At 43.8% G+C, this 22,448-nt stretch overlaps 3 protein-coding genes across 8 annotated transcripts in view; 1 reads left to right on the top strand and 2 right to left on the bottom strand.

Moving 5' to 3' along the window:
• Positions 1–18,298, top strand: part of kcp (kielin cysteine rich BMP regulator) — a 196,424-nt gene extending 178,126 nt beyond the window's left edge. For 5 of the 6 annotated variants that reach the window (XM_080207535.1, XM_080207532.1, XM_080207534.1 and 2 more), the window contains 11 exons: positions 1,454–1,536; positions 2,784–2,883; positions 3,101–3,189; positions 3,477–3,579; positions 5,367–5,509; positions 5,954–6,126; positions 6,526–6,637; positions 6,985–7,086; positions 8,814–8,978; positions 10,403–10,703; positions 14,320–18,298. In XM_080207535.1, the coding sequence (XP_080063661.1) occupies positions 1,454–1,536; positions 2,784–2,883; positions 3,101–3,189; positions 3,477–3,579; positions 5,367–5,509; positions 5,954–6,126; positions 6,526–6,637; positions 6,985–7,086; positions 8,814–8,978; positions 10,403–10,703; positions 14,320–14,537 (1,589 nt within the window). In that variant the 3' untranslated portion in view covers positions 14,538–18,298. The remainder of the gene's footprint in view (positions 1–1,453; positions 1,537–2,783; positions 2,884–3,100; positions 3,190–3,476; positions 3,580–5,366; positions 5,510–5,953; positions 6,127–6,525; positions 6,638–6,984; positions 7,087–8,813; positions 8,979–10,402; positions 10,704–14,319) is intronic. The other variant, XM_080207531.1, reaches the window with a different exon arrangement.
• The window catches only part of endou2 (endonuclease, polyU-specific 2), a 200,289-nt gene extending 178,326 nt beyond the window's left edge, over positions 1–21,963 (bottom strand). Inside the window, exons 1-2 of the mRNA XM_080207536.1 lie at positions 21,863–21,963; positions 8,056–8,204 (exon numbers count right to left, since the gene is read on the bottom strand). The gene's annotated coding sequence lies outside the window, so the exon portion shown is untranslated. The remainder of the gene's footprint in view (positions 1–8,055; positions 8,205–21,862) is intronic.
• drd4-rs (dopamine receptor D4 related sequence) overlaps positions 21,954–22,448 on the bottom strand; it is a 9,338-nt gene continuing 8,843 nt past the window's right edge. The window contains 1 exon segment of the mRNA XM_080207538.1: positions 21,954–22,163. Within this exon segment, the coding sequence (XP_080063664.1) occupies positions 21,961–22,163 (203 nt within the window). The 3' untranslated portion in view covers positions 21,954–21,960.

Genomic DNA, 22,448 nt, shown 5'->3' with positions numbered 1-22,448 from the left:
GTAATGCATTGCCGACAGTGCGGCACTCCTTCAGTAATGCATTGCCGACAGTGCGGCACTCCCTCAGTAATGCATTGCCGACAGTGCGGCACTCCCTCAGTAATGCATTGCCGACAGTGCAGCACTCCTTCAGTAATGCATTGCCGACAGTGCGGCACTCCCTCAGTAATGCACTGCCGACAGTGTGGCACTCCCTCAGTAATGCATTGCCGACAGTGCGGCACTCCCTCAGTAATGCACTGCCGACAGTGCGGCACTCCCTCAGTAATGCATTGCCGACAGTGCGGCACTCCCTCAGTAATGCATTGCCGACAGTGCGGCACTCCCTCAGTAATGCATTGCCGACAGTGCGGCACTCCCTCAGCCTAAATATCCCTTAGTCTCAGGAGTGTGGCTTGAAGGGGCAGCACAGTGGCACTGTGATTAGCACTGCTGCCTCACAGCACCAGAGATCCAAGCTCATTTCTAGCCTCAGGTAACTGTTTGTGTGGAGTTTGCACATTGTCCCCGTGCCTGTGTGAGTTTCCTCTGGGTGCTTCGGTTTCTTCCCACAGTCTTAACACATGTAAGTTAGGTTGATTGGCCATAGTAAATCATCACTTAATGTCAGGGTCTAGCAGTGTTAATGGCTGGAGTTGTGGGGATGAGGCTTGGGTGGGATTGTGGTCGGTGCCGACTCAATGAGCCAGGTAGCCTCCTTCTGCAGTGTAGGGATTCTATGAAGTGATGATGTCCCTCAGGCACACGAGGCCACTGAGGCATGCCTGATATCTCTCAAGTTGCTAAATGGTCAAAACAACCTATCTACTATTCATTGCCTTAGTTCACCTTCTAATCCCTGATACACCCAGCTATCAGGCAATATACACAAAGCTTCAGGATCAGAAGCCATTTGCTGCCTTCCATTTAATGGATAATGTATCTAGGTTCAGAACGGATCTTAATTTGTAAATATATGTGGACATCAAAAGACCAAAGTCTGCAAAACAGACCAATTAAATTTTGTGATTGAGGATGGGACTTTTTTTTATTCATTTACAGGATGTGGGTTTTGCTGGCTAGGCCAGGATTTATTGTTTACTTGCCTTGAGAAGGTGGTGATGAGCTGCCTTCTTGAACTGTTGCTGTCCCTGAGGTATAGGTATATTCACAGTAGGGAATTCCAGGAATTTGAATTTGACCCAGGAACAGTGAAGGAACAGTGATATATTTCCAAGTCAGGATGGTGATTGACTTGGAAGGGAACCTCCATGTGGTAGTATTCCCAGGTAAGTGCTATCCTTGCCCTTCTAGATGGTAGCGATTGTGAGTTTGGAAGGTGCTGTCTAAGGACCCTTGGTGAGCACCTGCAGTGCATCTTGTAGATTGTACACACAGCTGCTACTGTACGTTGGTGGTGGAGCAAATAAATGTTTGTGGAAGGGGTATTGATGGCCTTTTATCATTATCACAGAACCACTCAGTAACTGCACTGCTGCCCTGGTTGGAAGTGAACTCCTCGCTACTGATGACCCCTGTTACACCTGCCAGTGCAAGGTGAGTATCAGAACACAGAAAAAGTAGCAATGCTTGTAGCATTGGCAGAATGGATTAGGAGTCCTGACCAGGCTATGAGGAGGCATGAGATTCCATCACCATAGCCCCTTATCCCTCAGTCCCGATCTGTCCATATTTAGTCACAGCATCAATGCAGCCACAATAGACTCCACTATTGTGAAGAGAAAGTCGACTAGGTTCCCATTATCACTCCATATTGTTCACTGATATCAGCTGCTCATCAGTTAGGGTTCTACAATTTGCTTCAGTGTATGTGGGTTTAAGGGCTGAGAAATCAGCCAGTATTCCTGCTCCCAGCATTGGGAATTGAACACTGTCACAATGTTACTTGACCTGCTGCAGGATTGTTTGATGGCAACAGCATAAAGGGAGCTTTATTCTGTATGGAACCTGTGCTGTGCTGGAAAGGTTTGATGTTTTGTTTCATTTATTCTTTCATGGGATATGGGTTTGCTGGCCAGAATTCATTGTCCATCCCTAATTGCCTTTGAACTGAGTGAGTTGCAAGACCATTTCAGAGGGCAGTTAAGAGTAAATCACATTGCTGTAGATCTGGAGTAACACATAGGCCATACCATGTAAGGATGGTTGATTTCCTCCCTAATGGAAAATAGTGAACTAGATGGATTTTTAAAACAATGAATTTTAAAACAATGAATGATGCTTTCATGGTCACCATTTTTGAGACTAGTTTTGAATTCCAGATTATTAATTGAATTTAAATTCCACCAGTTGCCAAGATTGGATTTGAAACCCACCTGAGCCTCTGGTCCACTAGCCTAGTGATGTTATCATCATGCCACCGTCTCCCCCTTTTTTCCTTGATGTGTGCTTGAGATAGGATGTTTGCTCTGATGCTGTGGAACCTGTGGCCAGTAGGTCTAGGTCAGGGATTGGCCAGCACTCAACATTGAGCAAATCCAGAATATAGCAAACACCTTCACCTCTCTGTCTGGATTTGACCCCAGAGCCTGGATGAAAGGTCAGAATTTGACCCCAGCCTGCAGTGACCATGTTGACACAGTGTAACATTTGCACTGTCTGTAAGCCATTGCAGTAATATGTTGGAAGAGTAAGGGAAACGAATCTTGACTTTCTCAAGTGCCACATGTTGTGATGTTCCAGGGATCACTGCCAGGGAGTGGAGGCATCTTGTTACCGAGTGGGGTCAGGTTCTACATCACTTGAATGTGAGACCGTTGAATGATGCTGTGTGTTTGTTGCAGGATTTGACCTGGATCTGTATCCACCAGAGCTGCCCCTTGCTCAGCTGCCCGATCTCTGACCAATTCACTCCCGCAGGTTCCTGCTGCCCAATCTGTGATGGTAGGATTATCCCTTATTCTTCATTATTCCACTTAATCTCTGTTATTTCCCCATTATTCCGTTCACTGTTCATTTCCCATTGTACCCACAGCTTTACTCAGTATCTAACTTTCATTATACCTGCCCTCAGTTTCTATGATGGGACAGCATAAAGGGAGTTTTGCATTATCTAACCTGTGTTATTCCTGACCTTACCGTTTTCCTGTTTAATCTGCAGAATGTGTGATCGAGGCTGAAAATCGGCGTGTTTCTGATGGTGAGACCTGGACTGACTCTATTGATGAATGCATCACATGTTCTTGCAATGTAAGTTACACTAATAGTTTCTCTCTGTTTCTGTCTTCCTCCCTGTCTTGTTGTTTCTTTCTGTCCCACTGTGTCTCATAACTGTCACTCTCTCTCCCCCTCTCTCTAAAAAAAAAACTGTCTTCCAGTCTGTGTAGTTGTCTTTCTCTCTCTCTACTTCTCTTTCAGGTACCATTTCTGCCTCAGTTACTGTATTTTTCTCTGTGTCAGTTACTCTTTTTCTCTCTCACACACATACTCTTATTGCTTTCCCTTTCTAATTCTTCCTTTTGTTTGGTCTGCTGCAGCTCGGACATATTGAGTGCCAAATTGAAGAATGTCTATCTGTCATCTGCCACGATGGTCTAATCAAGGTCCGATCTCCAGGGAGATGTTGCTATGAGTGTCAAGGTAACTGGGATTTAGTGTCAAGGCCAAGGATTATGATTAGATAGAAGTGCAGTGGGTTGGCTAACCGATGCTTTACTTGGAACCGAGCTGCATGCCCAGGTGGCTACCCTCCCAGAAGTGGTGGGAAGCAGGTTAAGGCCATTATTGCACCAAATAACCACCATTTTCCAAGGGCACTGGCATTTCCCAGACATCATCAAGGACCACTGCATCCCCAAACACACACACACACGCGCACATACACACACACACGCAACGTGTGCAAATCATAAAATGAATATGCAGCACCCACTTTAAATGAGAACATAAGTTTCATAAGAACACAAGAACCAGGAGCATTTGGCCCCCAGGCCTGCTCCACCATTCAATAAGACTATGGCTGATCTTTTCGTGGACTTAGCTCCATTTACCCACCGCTCCCATAACCCTTAATTCCTTTACTGTTCAAAAATATATTGTTGCCTTAAAAACATTCAACAAGGTAGTCCCAACTGCTTTAATGGGCAGAGAATTCCACAGATTCACAAACCTTTGGATTAAGAAGTTACTCCTCAACTCAGTTCTAAATCTGCTCCCCCTTATTTTGTAGCTATGCCCCCTAGTTTTACCTGCCAGTGGAAACAACCTCCCTGCTTTTATCTATTCACATCATAATTTTATATGCTTCTATAAGATCCCCCCTCTTTCTTCTAAATTCCAATGAGCATAGTCCCAATTTACTCACTCTCTCCTCATAAGCCAGTCCTCTAAACAGTAGAATCAACTTAATGGGTGGGATTTTGCAAACTCACTCAGGTGAGGCTCATAAAATCCCACCCGAGGTCAACAGAGATTTCAGTTCTGCAAGCTTTGCTTCTGGGGCGGGCAAGGTAGTAAACTTCCTGCCACTGAATCATCTCTGCGCCCCTCCAGTGCCTGTACATCCTTTCTCAAGTAAGGAGACCAAAACTGTACAAGCACTCCAGGTGTGGCCTCACCAGCACCTTATACAGCTGCAACACAGCCTCCCTGTTTTTAAACTCCATCCCTCTAGCAATGAAAGACATTGATTCATGCACAAGGACACCCAGGTCCCTCTGCATAGCAGTATACTGCAATTTTTTACCACTTAAGTAGTAGTCCAGTTTGCTGTTTTTCCTACCAAAGTGGATGATTGGTATCTGGGTTTCCAGGACATCACCCCACCCCACCTACAATATAAACTGCATAACAGATTTGAACATGAGGATGACAATTTCAAAATCAAGGGTCACTGGAATGGCACCCGTAGTTGATCAGCGAACAAGGATGATGGGTGAAAGGGACTTGGTGTGAGTTCGAATACAGACAGCAGAATTTTGTAAAAGCTGTAGTCTATGGAGAGTAGGAGGCCACCAGAAGCACATCAGAACAGTCTCCCCTGGATTCAACTGACCATCGCTGGAGCACAATTCCCAGATCTCAATCACCATCACGTGTGAGCATCAGATGCACCAATTCTATCCCTATGCTGACTGGTAGATGGTGATGAGGAACTGCATACCCTGGGCTGCTCATCATCCTTCTAACTCTTGAGGGCTCTCAGGCTACTCATTGCCTACCACCCACACCCCCTCCTCCATCTCCTTGCCACTCCCCCCGTTGCCATCAACTAAGTCAGTGTAGACCAGTTGGTGGGTGTACCTCAGTACCACACTGAGCATTCATCCTGGCAGGAGGAGGGGAAGCCAGTGTTCCTTTTGAAGATATTCCAAGGGTGTGAAGATTTCGCTGTTCACTGATATCTCTGAGTTCCATCCTGTCCACAGATCCCAGGATTTCCTGCAGCTACCAGGGGCACACGTACCAATCAAACCAGCATTGGGAAGTGGATGAATGCACCACCTGCACCTGTGTGTCCGGGGAGGTCCACTGTCAAACGGAACACTGCCCGCCTGTCACCTGTTCGTCGGTAGGTCAAGGGGAGAGTCTCTGGGGATGCTAGAAATGAACACTTTATATGCCAGAGTGGAGTCAGTACAGCTGTTCACCAAATTCAAATAGATAACATGAGTGCAATCACAATCTCAGCAGCTGAATTAGATTATACAAAATAACAAATTCCTGGGAATGAGTTACAGGTTGAAATGTAATCATGGAGTTTGGGATCTTTATATATTGAATTAAGGATACCTGGAAAGTAAGTTATAAGCTGGAATGGTTTTCAAGTTCTGTATATAAAGAACAGATACCCAGAGTGACTTACAGGCTGGGATTTAATTGAAGGGTTTGAGAATGTTATGTATACAGTAACAGATATCTGGGAGAGAGTGGCCTCTTGTTTGGATTCAGTGGATTGCTGAGGAATGGAGCATGTTCCAGTCCATCTTCAGTTCATGCCTCATTATCTGTTTAGGATGAGAGTCCTGTGCTGATCCCAGGAATGTGTTGTCCTCACTGCATCCCACGCCCTGCCACCTGTATGGTATTTGGAGACCCTCACTATCTCACCTTCGATGGAAAGATGATCCATTTCCAGGGGTCATGCAGCTACATTTTGGCAGAGGACTGCGAAGGAGGTGACTTCAGGTCAGTGTCCAACACATGTACCATAAAGTATCACGTCTCAGAGAATAATAATGGTCCTAATGTGCGGCACATCTAACATCTCCACAGAGAGAGCTGAAGCCCTGTCTCTATCAACCTTTTTATCTTTGCTCTCACATTCTCTCCCCCTCTCGCTTGCTTTCTGAACTCCCGCACACATATACATCATTGTTCCAGTCATTCAGTTCCAGTCATTCCTCTCTCCCTCCTCTTGTTCAGTATCTGCCTCTCTTTCTAGCTCTGTTTCCTCATTTGGTCTTTTTCTCTTAGTCTTTGTCTCTCATTCAGTCTTTCTCTGCCGTTTGGTCTTTCTGTCTCTCATTCAATCTGTCACTCACTTGGTCTTCTTTCATGGTCTGAACATTTTGTCTTTTCTCACAGCATCCGTGTGACCAATGATAACCGAGGTCGAAGAGGAGTGTCCTGGACCAAAGAGGTGATGGTGCTGATTGGGGACCTGATTGTCCAACTACTACAAGAGTGGGTTGTCATGGTAACTGAACAGAGTTTGTCACAGAGTTTAGTAACTGAAAGATTAATAACAGCTTTATACTGAGGTTGGTGTGTGTGAGGGAGTGCTATAACTGATTCTGGTATTGAGAGCATGGAGCTGGTTTTAATCCAGGTCCTCTGGTTACATTGTGAACCTTGTGTCATGGGGCCAGCTCAAATTACTTTGAATGTGTGGCTATGAGATGTTAATCGAACCTGTGATGTGGCACAGGAGCCCTCTGCCTGTATGAAAGAGTGTCGAATGAGAAGGGCCTGCTTCACTGAACTCTCCTCATTCCTTGTCTTCTGCTCACTGATACGTGATATGAAGAGTCTTTTTGTTTGCAGGTGGATGATCACATTGTGTCTCTGCCTTTTCTCAAGGAGCCATATATCTACATCGAGAGAAGAACTAACAGCATCTTACTGAACACTAACATTGGTGTGAAAGTAAGTGTCAGAGATTCACCCATCCCAAAGGGGAAGTTTAACTGAACCTGGTTTCACTGAGCTTTGGGGTTATGGGAGGGTGATTTCTGAAACTGAGCTGACAGCTTGAAAAAGAAATTTCAGTGTCTCCTCATCCAGTACAGAAGCTGAATGGAGCACAAAGCAACATGACTAAGAAAAATTGGGAAGAAGCTAAGATAGCAAGATGGAGACTGAGGGGTCCAAGGATGAGTCAACCCAACTCAAGTACCATACTCTAGAAACATCGTTCAAACCATAATCTCACTTATTTAACTTACAAAGTTTTCCTTCTACAGCTACTGCATCCTTGGGAGTTGGAGAAACATTTCCCTCTGGAGGTGATTCCCCTGCAGGGATACAACTTTTATGTCTATTGACTTACATTCCCAAGAAAATATTGTTGAAAGGAGCAGAAAAATATTTTAAATTACCTTTCCTGCTGTTGGACATGTTGCACATGTCCCAAAATTAGTTACATGTGAATTCTCTTCCATTATCCATGAAAACATTTATTGCCACTCCCTAGTCCAGTACCAAACAATTTATTTCTGAGTAATAGTCTATTTGTCATGTATCACTAATCATTTATCATTGTCATAATCACTTATCACCAGAGAGAGACTTTGAATCTAGTTGCAATATCCTCAAAATAACAAAAAAACCTTGATTCTTGTCCCATCCCATTGGTCCATAGCTACTACATCATTAAATTCTCAGGCTAGTAGAAGACCTGCAACAGGGTGTGTTAGTGTTCTCTGGTATTCGACACAAATGTCACATTGAGACATAACTGGCTCAATAAGGGTTTCCATATTCGCTATTGACTCCATATCCATAATTGTAATAATAAATTGTAATAAATCCCTTTTCAGCATCCAAGTTTTCACCCAGTTCCAAAAATGCTTCTAATCTTATTTTTTCCTGGTAGTGACGAAGCTATGGCCATACCTTGCTTCCTGCTGGCTAACCAGGTAACCCAAGTCCAGATTTTCACTTCATTTTTCCACTGCTCATATAGTTCAGACTCCAAAAATCCAGTAGATAATCAAAGTTTGAGAATTTGGATTGGGCCTCGGCCATTTTACACAAGAGGTTGTCTGGAAAGAGAAACAAAAAATTACCCCTCTGCTACCAGGTTATGTTATTGAGCAGACATCTGGTAAAGAAAGAAGCTGGAGCCAGTCTATTTTCAACATTGGTTTATTGATAAATCCCCAGTATAACACAGGTGCAGATTACATTTCCCTTCCTCTCCACACAGGAGGAAACTCTGCCCTCACTTTTACTCAAATCATTCTTAATCACAATTTGAACATGCAGTTAATTATCATAGAATTGGGGACATTAACCCTGCTCATCCAAAAGTATGGAATTCCCTCAGCACTGCTCCCTCCGTAGTACAGAACTCCCTCAGTACTGCCCCTCTGACACTGTGATATTCCCTCAGTACTGCCTGTCTGACAGTATGGCATTCCCTCAGTATTGCCTGTCTGACAGTCTGGTGCTCCGTCAGCACTATCCAATTACAGTGCAAGACCCACTAGGTCCTTGAAGTGGGCCTTTAATCCACAGCTAACCTATGAGACAAAGCAGTAATGTCTTCCCCTCTGAGTCATGCGTGCTCATGTGACAACATCATTCCCCTTGGTGTGAAGCCTCCTAGAGCCAGTCACTTAAGTTTCTGAAATATCTGTTGCTTCCTGCAGGTCCTGTGGAATGGGAAATCTCACTTAGAAGTGAGTCTGCCTGGAACATATAAAGGGCAGGCATGTGGCCTGTGTGGGAACTTCAACAACTACCCTCAGGATGACATGCGGGTCCGCAGCGGGCAAATTGTCACTTCTGAGGCAACATTTGGGAACAGCTGGAAGGTGAGTTCCGAGGGCAAGTCTGGTTGGAGTCCTATATATGGGTGAGACCATAGCCATCAAACATACACTTACCACACATCGTGACTGTCAACTAGCTGGCCATTCCCAACAGGATAACCTCATAGAGTTGGGGGGCAAAGATAGAATGCTTTCTCCATCAGCAGGTGGGGATGAGCTATAGTAACAAGTACAAGGTAGCATTCAACCAAACGACAGGAAAAAGACAGAATGCACATTTCTGTAGTGCCTTTCACCACCTCAGTACATCCCAAAACACACAATTCTGGAAGTGTGGTCGCTGTGCAACATAAAAAGCTCACAATAACCGACAAGCAGCAATGTGATAATGAATAAGTGATCTGTTGTTGTCACATTGACTGAGGGATAGATATTAACCAAGATACCAAGGAGAACTCCCCTGGTCATCAAAAAGACATTTTTTGAGATTTTTACCTCCACCTCAAAAGGTAAATGGGCCTCGGTCTAATGCCTCATCTGGAAGAAGGCACCTCTAACAATGCAGCACCCCCGTCAAAATGCAGCAGTAGTGTCACACTAGATTATGTGCTCAAGATTCTGGAGTGAGATTTGAGCCCACAATCTTCTAACTCTGAAATAAATGCTGACCTATTGAGTCCCAGTTACACAGAGAGCAGTAAAGCCTCATAGAACTGGAAAGGAATGATGAAATGAGATTTGATGAGATGACCAGTGACTTTTTAACACAGCAAGTGTCAGACAGGCTCACAAGATAGCAGAAAATTCTGAAGTGGAAACAGTTAATATGGAAGATTATTCACCTCATGTCAATCATCAATGTTGGTCCCAAGCACTGCTTTCACGGCCAGTCTTATAGGGAATATGGAAAACTGGCCAACAACCCAAATTTAAAGGGATGTACCTAGGTAAAGGCAAGTGGCTCCATTTGGGGGACAAGTAATATTCCAAACTTTTCAAAGCTTAAGTCAATTCCAAAAATTTGACAGGTACAGCATGAATTAGATAGAGTAAATACGTCTTAATACTCCCAAGAACAAATACAGAATGTGTAGAGTAAAGCTTATAAGGTAGATGTTCTGAGCTTTCAGGAATATTCCTATGAGGCTTATCCAAAGCTTGCTAACTGACAGTTTGATTGTTCAAATCTTGTAATGAAGCCCAGGATTCCATTTGTTTTCTTAGTCATTCTATGTTGCTGTGCAACAACACCGAATGCCTCCCATGACCAATCTGAACCCCTCTATCTTCTCTCCAGGCCATCTCCGCCTTCCACACCAGCCCTCCTCCATTTAAATTCTACTCTTTATCTCCATTTCTGTATCTCTGCACAGTACTAATCTGGAAATCTGTTTCTGATGCTGGTGAATTGTATATGCCTATGGATTGATAATTTCCTTAAATCATATGTGTGTCACTCTCCTCAGGTGCGCGGTGAAAACGAAAGCAGGCCACACTGTGCAGACGGCGAGGATATCGACCCCTGTAAACGGGCGGGTTACCGAGCTCGCAAAGAAGCTAATGCCAAGTGCAAGATCTTGAAGTCCAAGGTCTTTGAACGCTGTCACGCGGTGGTGCCACCTGAGATGTTTTTCGGTTCCTGTGTGTATGACCTGTGTGCTTGCGGTTCAAACATCGATGAGTGCTTGTGTGATGCTCTGGAAGCTTACGCATCTCAGTGTCGAGAGGCTGCGCTTGTCCTGCATTGGCGATCACCAACACTCTGTGGTATGTTCACATTTGCCTACTTTGAATTCCAGGACCACAATATTTCTCCACAGATAGCCGTCCTTCTAAACCTCCACAACATTGAACTAATTCATGGTGGAACGTGAATTTCAATTGGCTGAATTTGGGTTGTGTGGTAGCTTTGAATGACTTTGTAATTCTGTGCTGAATTAGGGGCAATTCCTATTTTATGGGCCAATACGAATCAGCAACTGGGCTGAGACAAGCAGACTCATTTCGGAATAAATCATCCTTTCTAATCGGAGTTGGATTTGGTCCTAGGTCATAGAGAATGAATGGTCAGTTTCTGACCGATGTTAAACCCGACACAGTCGGTATGAGACAGTTTTGAAAGCTGTGGCGGTAAGGAGTGATGGATTTCAGTGAGGAAGATGTTGAACCTTTTGAAGGGACTGTATGGCACCATACAGTTGTGTTTTTTAAAATCATTTGATGAATGTGGACTTTCCTGGCTAGGCCAGCATTTATTGCTAATCCCCAATTGCCCTTGAGCAGACAGTGGTGAGCTGCAAGCCACGGGTGTAGTTACATCCACAGTGTTAGGGAGGGAGATCCAGGATTTTGAGCCAGTGACAGGAAAGGAACAGTGATATATTTCCAAGTCAGTAACTTGGAAGGATACCTCCAGGTAGTGGGGTTCCAACTTTCTGCTGCCTTTGTCCTTCTAGATGGTAGTGGTTGTGGATTTGGAAGATGCTGCCTAAGGAACTTTGGTGAACTCCTGCAGTGCATCTTGTAGATGATATGCACTGCTGCCACTGTCTCAGTTGTGGAGGAAGTGAATGTTTGTGGAAGGAATAGCAATCAAGGAAGCTGCTTTGTCCTGGATGCTATCTAGCTTCTCGAGTTGGAGCTGCAACCATTCAGCCAAGTGGACAGTACTCCATTATATTCCTGACTTGTGCCTTGTAGATGGTGGATATGCTGTGGCGAGTCAGGAGGTGAGTTGCTCGGTGCAGATTCTAGCCTCTGGTAACCACAGAATTTATATGGCTAGTCTAGTTCAGTTTCTAGTTGATGGTAACCCCCAAGACGTTAATTGTGGAGGGTTTAGTGATGATGATGCCATTGAATGTCCAGGTGTTAGATCCTCTTGTTGTAAATGCCTGGCACTTGTGTGGTGTGAATGTCGTTTGTCAGCCCAAGCCTGGATATTGTCTGGGGCTTGTTGCATTTGGACATAGACTGTTTCAGTATCTGAACTCACTGATTATATCAGTGAATGAAACTGAACATTGTGCAGTCTTCTGTGAACATCTCCACTTCACACCTTATGGTGGGAGGAAGGTCATCAGTAAAGCAGCCAAAGATGGTTGGACACTACCCTGAGGAACTCATGCAGTGATGCCCTGGAGCTGGATGTTTGACCTCCAGTCACCACAACCATCTTCCTTTCTGTCAAGTATGACTTCAGCCAGCAGCGGGCTTCCCCCGATACCCATTAACTCCAGTTTTGCTCGGGTTCCTTGATACCATACTCTGTCAAATGCTGTCTTGATGTCAAAGGCAGTCCCTCACCTCATCTCTGGAATTCAGCTTTTTTGTACATATTTGAATCAAAGTCAGGAGCTGAATGATTCTGGTGGAACCAAACTGAGCATCACTGAGCAGGTTATTGCTGAGTAAATGCCATTTCATGGCTCGATCAAAGACTCTTCTATCATTTTTAAACTGATGGGGCAGTAATTGGCCACATTGAATTTGTCCTGCTTTTTGCATACAGAGCATATTTGGGCAATTCTCCACATCGCCACGTAGATGCTGGTGTTGTAGCTGTACTGGAATTGTTTGGCTATGGGCACAGTAAGTTCTGAAACACAAGTCTTCAGTACTATTGCCAGAATATTGTCAACCTTTGCAGTATCCAGTGCCTTCAGCCATTTCTTAAAATCAAGGAGTGAATCAAATTGACTGGAGATTGGCATCTGTTGCTAGGGACCCCCAAAGGATGCCGAGAGGGATCATTCAGTTGGTGCTTCTGGTTGAAGATTATTGTGAATGCTTAAGCCTTATGTTTTGCACAAATGTGCTGGATTCCTCCATCATTGAGGATGGGGATAATTGTAGAGTCTTCCCCCTCCAGTAAGTTGTTTCATTTTCCACTACTGTTCATTATCAAATGTGGCAAGACTGTAGAAATTAGACCTGATCCACTGGTTGCAGAACTGCTTCGCTCTGTCCATTACTTGCTGCTTATGCTGTTTGGCACATAAGTAGTCCGGCATTGTAGCTTCGCCAGGTTGACACTTTTTTTTAGGTATATCTGGTGCTACTCCTGGCATGCCATCCTGCAATCTTCATTGAACCAGGGTTGATATTCAGGCTTGATGATAATGGTAGAGTGAAGCATATGCCAGTCAATAAGGTTACAGATTGTGGTTGAATATAAAGCTGCTGCTGATGGCCCACAGTGCCTCATTAATGCCCAGTCTTGAGTTGCTGGATCTGCTCAAAGTCTATCCCAGTTAGCCCTGTGGTAGTGCCAAGTATCACAATGGAAGGTATCCTCAGTGTGAATGTAGAACATAGTCTCCACAAGGACTCTGCAGTGGTCATTCCTGCAATTCTGGCCAGGCAGGTTGATGAGAATAGGTCAAGTATGTTTTTCTGTCTCGTTGGTACCACGACACTGTGCAGCTTAGCCAGTCTAACAGTATGTACTTTAGAACCTGGCCAGCTCGGTCTGTGGTTGTACTACAGAGCCACTCCTGGTGTTGGACATTGAAACGCCACACCCAGAGTATATTCTGTTCCCCCGTCCTTAGTGCTTGCACCAAGTGGTGTTCAATATGGAGGAGTACTGATTCATCAGATGAGGGGGAAACTGTATGTGATGATCGGCAAGAGGTTTTCTTGTCCGTGTTTGGCCTGGTGTAATGAGACTTCCTGGGTTCAACTCCCTCTCTGACAAGACATGCCTAAGGATGGTGGTGAGTGTGAATATGTCAGACTGTTGCTTGACTATTCTGTGAGACAGCTCTCCCAGTTTAGACACAAACCTCTAGATGTCAGTAAGGAGGACTTTGCATGGTCAACAGGGCTGTGTTTGCCATTGTTGTCCATGGTCAATGTAGGGTGGTCAACCTAGTTTCAATCCTTTGCATACAACTGAATGGCTAGCTAGGCTGCCATACCAGAGGGCAGTAAAGAGTCAATGATACTGCTGTGGGTCCAAAGTCACATGTAGGCCATTATAGATAAGGGTGCAGATTTCCTTCCCTAAGGAACATTAATGAACCAAATGGATTTTTACAACAATCATTTCACACTCATCATTTGACTTTTTAATTCCAGATTTTTATTGAGCTCAAAATTCCACCATTTGCTGTGGTGAGATTAGAACCCAAGTCCCGAGATCACTACCCTGAGTCTCTGGATTATTCGTCAGTGACAACACAACACCACTGCCTCCACATGTCATAGCTGCATTACAGGATATAGAAATTAGCAAAAGCAGAGAGTGAGGAAACAGTTTGGTATATACTGGGATGACCAGTTTTGTAATTTACCTGCTTTGGGAGGAATCCGAAGTATTGGTGTAGTAAAGGTACAAAAATAATAAGTGTGCTAATTGAACTGTGCTCTCTCCCTTCAGCGGTTGGTTGTCCCTCTGATCGTGGTTACGTGTTTGACGAGTGTGGCCCTCCATGCCCAAAGACCTGTTTTAACAAAGATGTTCCCCTGGGAGTGATTGACGCCCACTGCTTCAAGCCTTGTGTCCCGGGCTGCCAGTGTCCAGCTGGTCTCGTGGAACATGAATCTCACTGTATTGCACCAGAGACCTGTCCCAAAATAATCTACGGTAATCTGTGATTCACATGGGCACAGATAGACACACATACATCAAACACTGCTAGTACACTTGTAGTCAGTGTTTTACTGTATAAAGGTGCATTGGGGGAAAAGCAGAAAGGGACAGACCAAGCACACATCCTAATGTTGGCCTGTACACTCAGACATCAGAATCAGCTAAAAGCAGAGAATACAACTCTTCAAATATATGAATTGCGAAGTGAAGAGCAATGGAACATTTTATTCAGCTGGTGATTGTATGCTTGTCATCTGGAGTGTGTCTGTTCATTTTCTACCTTCATTCAAGTCACAGTTTGAGCATTGAGATTCTCATTATATTTGTTCACTGTATTATGTAAATTAGATTTCAATATTGTTTGTGGGTTAAGATTGGGGATCACAGTCCTGTAGCAAAATCCACTTGGAGACAGTCAAAGAGATTCGATTTGCCTATAGATGTTGAGAACAGAAACATCAACATTCGTGAATTTATAATCAGTCCCAGACATATCCAGCACAGGTTAAACTCTCTTTACATTGTCCTATTAAACACTCCAGGGCAGGAGCAGTACAAGTTAAATAGAGTAAATTTCTCTACACTGTCCCTTCAAACATCCTAGGGCAGGACAGCATGGGTTAATCACACACTGTGAAGCTCCCCATGGTCCAGTAGTAATCCCAAACTAATCTGCTGTCTCCCTTGATTTAATCAATTATCTTTTGCTGAAGAACATGATGAAAGATTGCTGTGGAGGGGGCATTATCCCAGCATTCATAGCAATAGAGGAAGTTGCTTATTAATTCTGTGGGCCTTGTGGTTTTAAAGAATCTTGGCATCCTCAAGAAATGCTGGAATACTCTCAGCTCAAGTTATTACTTAAAAGAGAGAGAAGCACTGGAAATCATACGGAGAAACGTTGTGGAGGGAAATTGGGAGGGAAATTGGGAGGGAATGGATATTGAAAAAAGGTAAGCATGGGTGAAAGAAGTCCCTTACTTTTCTTCAATATTGTGGAATCTATTACATAAACTTTGACAGACAAATGAGGCTCCAGTTTGATGTCTCAACTGAAAACATCCTCAACAATGCAGTATTCTCTCAGTACTGTCCTCGGAGTATCAGCCTGGACTGTGTGCTGAAATCCCTGGAGTGATGCTTGAACCCAGGACCTTTTGTCTCAGGCAAGAGTGCTACCACTGAGCCACATCCGACACCATTAATGGCATGCATTATCCCCAAGCAAGTAGACGGATATAGCTTATCAGTTGATTATCTTAAAAAGTAGGATCTGTCCATTACTAATTGCAGTAGTTCACCTACATTGCAAAGTAGCACATCCATGTTCTACCATCATGGAGTGAGATTCTCATGTGAACTGGAGTTCAGATTTTAAGATGCAAAATTTATTTAAAGTTATTCTTTACTCACATAATCACTGAGGAGTGTTAATGTCTAGTGTACACTCTGCAATAAAACCACTTTTTCTTGCCATTTGGTTTGCTTTGATTATCTTCTTGTGTGTCCATTGCTGTACAGGGACTAACCTCACAAAATGCCCTTTGAGCTGTCCAGTGTGTTACCCGGAAGACCCCTCTTTGTACAGGATGTTATAATTACAAAAAACATTCCCAAAACAATACAAACTTTCTACAATTTTCCCCTTGCATTGATTCATGCCGGGATAAATGCCACAGGCCGTGACTGTCCTCCACATTGTCAACACTTAACCACAGATTTCATTGTCTGTCTCAGTCATACCAAACTCAGGAATTTATCACAAAAGAAAGGATTTCAAAGTAAAATTAAGACTCATGATTTGCAACAAGCACTTCTAATACATATTTTCCATAGGCTACTATGTCCAGCTTCCTCCCACTACCACCTCCCTTGGTAACTTGGCTACAGCAATTCCCACTTTCCTGCTCTCTGCAGCTACTCAGCAAGAAATGCTGTAATCATGTGCATATTGAATTCTGCAATCGTGGCTCAGTAAACAATAGAATTTCAAGTCTACACTTCTGTCCCAAGTTCATCCTTAGTTTTTCTTTGCTGGTCTGTTTTTTATTCCCCCACTTTCTTGTGTCTCTTATTTTCTTTGCTTTTTGATGGCTGTTAAAGATCCTGTGATTCACACCTCCTCTAGCCACATCTTTCGCATCTGATTCAACCAAAGCTTCTGTTTGGCTTTGCTCCAGGAAACCTTTATCATTTAATTTTTCTTGCCCTTCACTCCATCCTGGACCATCCAGTCCATTCCTCCTACCCTCCTGCTTTTCGCTTGCTCAAAATCAATTATGTTTTGAACTTTTCCCGGTTCTGATGAGGTCATTGATGCAAAACATTGGGCTGCATTTTTAAAAATTGGGGTAAGCACCAGCAATGGGAGCTAGTTTTGGTCCTTATCCCACAAGGCATGCTTCTGGAACTCCCAACTGGATTTTTGAAGCTACAGCAAATGTAAGGCCAGACAGCAGGCTTTCCATCCAATCGAGGAGTGGCCAGGCTCCAGTTGCTGGTGGGAAAGGGCAAGGCCCTCCTGTACTCTGTAATCAGCAAACCCCACCAACCAAGATGGGAACAGCCAATCTGAAGATAGTGAGAGGGAAGAAGGTGAGGTAAGCTTTTCCTCATCATTTCAAAAATACATTGCTAGAAGGCCATGATCCTGAAGGAGAAAGCCCTCCAGGTGATGGCCAGCAGCAACAGCTGTGGCCCAGTAGCTGTTACAAGTCATCAGCTGGCTCCCTTGAATGATCCATACTCCTGCTGACCACCTCTCCATAACTTCTTTCCCTGAACCCACCACATTGGCCTGGTCATAGGCTGTTTGCATTGCCAACCAAAAATCCCAGTTGTTGGGGGAAGGAGCCTTAAAAGGCCCTATATTATCAATAATTGGCCTTAATTTGCTGCCCTTTGAGTGGCAGCATCTCTCCCTGGCACCTCCAACATTTTTGCTATTTTGGTTGCTCTCACTACTTTCTTGTTTTTAAAACTGATGCACTTCAGTCCTATGCTGCCATCCTATGGGTACCTGGGGTGGAGGGAGGACCTCTTTGTATATCTGCTCCTGGGCCTGGCCAAGCTTACCATTAGCAGATTCAGGCAATGGGTGACCAAGGGGATAATGCAATCAATTGTCTGCACCTCCACTATGATGACATTTATGGCTGGGTGTCCCTAGAGAGGGAGCACAATGTGCCCACCGGTACCATAAGACACTCAGCCCACCAAGTCTACTCTGCCATTCAATCATGGCTGATATTTTTCTCATCCCCATTCTGTTGTCTTTTCTCCATAACCCCTGATCCCCTTATTAATAAAGAACCCATCTATCTCTGTCTTAAAGACAGTCAATGACCTGGCCTCCACCTCCTTCTGCGGCAAAGAGTTCCACAGATTCACCTCTTTCTGGCTAAAGAAATTCCTCCGCATCTTTGTTTTAAAGGATTGTCCCTGTAGCCTGAGGTTGTGCCCTCTCATTCTAGTTTTTCCTACTACGTCCACTCCATCCAGACCTTGCAGTATCCTGCAAGTTTCAATAAGATCCCCCTCATCCTTCTAAACTCCAATGAATACAGTCCTCAACCGTTCCATATATGACGAGCTCTTCATTCCAGGGATCATTCTTGTGACCCTTCTCCGCACTCTTTCCAAGGCTAACACATCCTTTTTTAGATATGGGGCCCAAAACTGCTCACAATGCTCCAAATGGGGTCTGACCAGAGCCTTACACAGCCTTCTACTACTATTGAGGCTTTCCATGCATGATTGGCATTGGAGGGACTGAGGTACCTTACAGAGTTGAGGAGGAACTTCTTCACTCAAAGGGTGGTGAATCTCTGGAATTCTCTGCCCGTTGAAGTGGTGGAGGCTACCTCGCTAAATATTTTTAAGACGCGGGTTGATGGGTTTTTGATAAGAGAGGGGATTAAGGGTTATGGGGAGAGGGCGGGAATGTGGAACTGAGCCACGACAGATCAGCCATGATCTTATTGAATGGCGGGGCAGGCTCGAAGGGCTAGATGGCCTGCTCCTGCTCCTATTATGTTCTTACTATGTTTTAAATTTCCTTTGTGATTTGGTTAGTGTAGTACCCCTTCGTGGGCTGCTCCTTTAATTTTTCTCTCAATTTATTTGATTTAGTGTAATTGGTTATTCATTAATTTCAAAATAGGAGTGGCAGCATCTCAGCACAGAGACAGTACCACCAAATTGCATGTTTGTTTGCCTCCAATCCAGATCCTGCACTAATTTAACAATCAAGGCTCCCCCACAAACTCTGTTTCTCTCTCCACTGATGTGCCAGATCTTTATGTTTTTATTTCAAATTCGACCTCTCCATTCTCCATGTCCACAAATCCCTTCCTCTGCACAGTCATGAGCCTTGTCACCTCCATTCAGGTGTGAAGAAATCCCTGAAAAAATCTGATTCTAATCTAGGAACTTATTACAATCATAGTGGTGGACCTGGGTGTCTGCACCTTGCTCAGGGAGATTCCCGTGGTTAGCTGTTTCTCTTTCCCTGGGTCATACTTTCCCCTGTATTTCTCACACACACATTAGAGGGCTACACACTGTTCAAGGGTTGCGAATGACAGAGCGTAATGGATTGTTAATGGAGTACTGTTGGAAGAGATTTGGTGAACTAGCAAAATTACATCATATCCTGTTTTAGGAACGTTTTGACTACAGGCTGCCCTAAAACCTGCTTCATTCAGATACATCTGACAATAATAAATCAACTCAAAAAATTCACCAACTCCACCAATGATGCAATATTCCACAGGGCTGGGGTTGCAATTATCATTCAATGTTAAGGAGCACAGTAGCTTTCACGTTGCCCTCCTCTTGAAGTAAGTTTGGAGCTATTGCTGTCAAGAAAGCTTCCAACTTCCAGGCTCCCAGTCCAAGCTTTAAGAACCCTCTGGAAAATTGATTCTCTTAGGGAATCAGTGATAAACAAGATTATCAGCAAGAATGTATCGACTCAACAAGTAAACATGATCTTCTGTCTGTTGAGACTGAATGCACAACTGGTTACAGGTAGGATTTTAAAAATGTTTTTGTAAAGCAGTTTCAGGAGGAGTAAATCATTTTGCTGAAGAGCTCTGACCTGTTATGGTCATTTTTTTAAAAAATTGTAATGGGTTGAATGTTGCTGACAAAAGCAGTATCTATTGCTTGTCCTAATTGTCCTTGAGAAAGTGGTGGTGAATTCATGAATTGCTGCAGTCCAGCTGGTGTAGATACACCCAGAGTGTTTTTTTTCAGTTTGATTCAACGGAGTGATATGTTTGGCTATTTCAGGGTCAACTTCATCAATGTGGCTGTGGAGTCACATGTAGGCCAAACAGTAATAACAGCTGATTTCCTACTCTGAAGGACATTAATGAACCAGATTGTTATATAAAAAAACAATCTGATGGTTTCATGATTATTGAAACTAGCAATTTATTCCATATTTATCAAATTCAAATTAAATTGCCCCAGTTGTCATCATAGGATTTAAATCCCTGTCTCTTAAGTATTGGTCTGAGTCTCTGGATTACTAGTCCAGTATATTACTGTGCCCCACTTGATAGAAATATCATCTCCCAAGTCAGGAAGTTGTTGATTCAAGTCCTCTCCAAAATTTGGGTACGAAAGTTAAGGCTGACACACCAGGGAAGTGCTGCCTTTTTAATGTGTTGTTAAGCCTAGGCATTCTCAGGTGCAGACACAGGATCCTGTGATACTAATATGTAACCTACAGTCATTATCTGATCATTGTCTCATAGCTACAGATCTCGCTATATGCAAATTGGCTGTTATGTTTCCTACATTACAGCGTTTGCAAAAGTACTTTGTTGCTGTAAGATCCAGTGGTTGAGAAAGACACTGTAAAGACACTTCTCAGTGATAAAAGTTTATAAACCATCTGTTAATCTATATTGGTCTATATTTGGAATAAATAGCTACTCAGGTTTTGATAGTAAACCTCTCAATCTTAAGAAAATCTCTCTTGATATATGAGACATTACTTTTGGCATGCCTGCTTAATGTCTGATAAAGGTGGCAGTAACAAAAGGTTCAATTAGTGCAAAAAAGCTCAATTCACAAATTCAATTATCTCAACTATAGCTAAAGGCGACAGGTTATAGCAATATTGAGCATAAATTGAAAGGCACCATTTTGGCACTAGTTCAGCCTCAATCAGAATATTGTTCAGTCCTGGGTACCTACTTCAGGAAGAATGTGAAGGCATTAGTGGCACAGTGGTTAGCACTGCTGCCTCAAACACCAGGGACCCAGGTTCAATTCCGGCCTCGGATGACTGCGTGAAGTTTGCACATTCTCCCTGTCTCTGCGTGGATTTCCTCTGGCTGTTCCAGTTTCCTCCCATAGTCCAAATATGTGCAAGTTGGATGGATTGACCATGCTAAATTGCCCCTTAGTGTCAGGGTGACTAGCAGGGTAAATACGTGGAGTTACAGGATAGGGCCTGGGTGGTATTGTTGTCAGTGCAGGATCGAAGGACCAAATGGCCTCCTCCTGCACTGCAGGGATTCTATGATTAGAGAGGGTGCAGAAACGATTCGCAAGATTGGTTCCGGGATGGGGGATTTCAGTTACAAAGAAAGATTGGAGAACTTGAAACTGTTTTCCTTGGAGGAGATTGATTGGAGATTGTTAGAGGTACCCAAAACCATTACGGGGTCAGGTGTCTGGACTGAGTAGATAGAGTGAATCTGTTTCCACTGGTGGCAGGATTGAGAACCAGAAGAGACAGATTTAAGGTAAGAGACAAATAAAACAATAGCGATATGAGGAAAAGCCTTTTCACATGATGGTTGGTTACACCTTGGAATGCATTGCCTGAAAGTATGGTGGAGGTAGAATCAATGGAGGTTTTCAGAAGGAAATTGGATCATTATTTGAAAAGTAAAATTTACAGGACTAGGAGAAAAGGCAGGGCAGCAGCACAAGGTGAGTTGATCCTACAAAGGAATCACTCTATCTTACTGCCAATATGAATCTTCTTTCCCTGTGCCAGGTGATTGCCATTTCTTTTACCCCATGGATTGTATGGTATTTAGGTGTATAGATCTTTCTGGAGGACAATATGGGTGCCCAGAGTGCCCCCAGAGCTAAGTAACCCCACTACTTGTATTCGCATTAAGGTTCTGAAGTCTCGCATGCTCCTACTTCCTCCCTTCTGAGAGGTAATTCCCACTCCTGCCAAAGGAGTGGGAAAGGCAAAGGATTTGTTGATTTGAAAAGCAGAAATTTTTAAAAAGCCTGTAATAAAGAGTTCACCCAGAACTAAATTATCCCCAGAGTGGAATATACATCAAGCAATCACCTTCAGAGGGAGCCATGGAAGAGACAACAAATCCTCAGAGTTCAAAGGACGCTCCTTCTAGACCATTCTAGACACGGTGCAGATTTGTCAGGTCCCACTTATGTCTGACAGCGTAGCAGCTTCTGAAATACATTCCTGAACTCGGTGTTGAAGGCTGTGTAGATAACAGGATTGACGGCACTGTTTACATATCCCAGCCACGTGACCACACTGATCAGCATGGAGCCAATGCTGCAGGATTCACACACAACCTTCATAACATGAACAACAAAGAATGGAGTCCAGCAAGCGAGGAACACCCCTGAGGTGAAAAAAATACAAGCATTTAAATCAAATGATGATTCCTCTCCTGATCAGTTCATCTTCAGATCCCAGAGGAGAGAAACTCAGTATTTATAATCCCCAATTACTCCGTCCCTCACGTCACTTTATAATGTATCATTCCATCCTTCAGTCCACCTCATCACTCCTTACCCCGATCTCTTTGCACACCCCATCAATATGTTTCCTGTCACACTCCTTGCTTTTATCCTGCTTTTCTCAGTCTCCATGTGGGCAGCCAGTCTAACTCAGCCCTCCCTTCCCC

Source organism: Carcharhinus amblyrhynchos, chromosome 19 (assembly GCF_965287045.1).
Source record: "Carcharhinus amblyrhynchos chromosome 19, sCarAmb.v2.hapA, whole genome shotgun sequence".
Taxonomy (NCBI): Eukaryota; Metazoa; Chordata; class Chondrichthyes; order Carcharhiniformes; family Carcharhinidae; genus Carcharhinus; species Carcharhinus amblyrhynchos.
The sequence above is the reverse complement of the archived record's forward strand: the minus strand, read 5'-3'. Positions and strand labels throughout refer to the sequence as shown.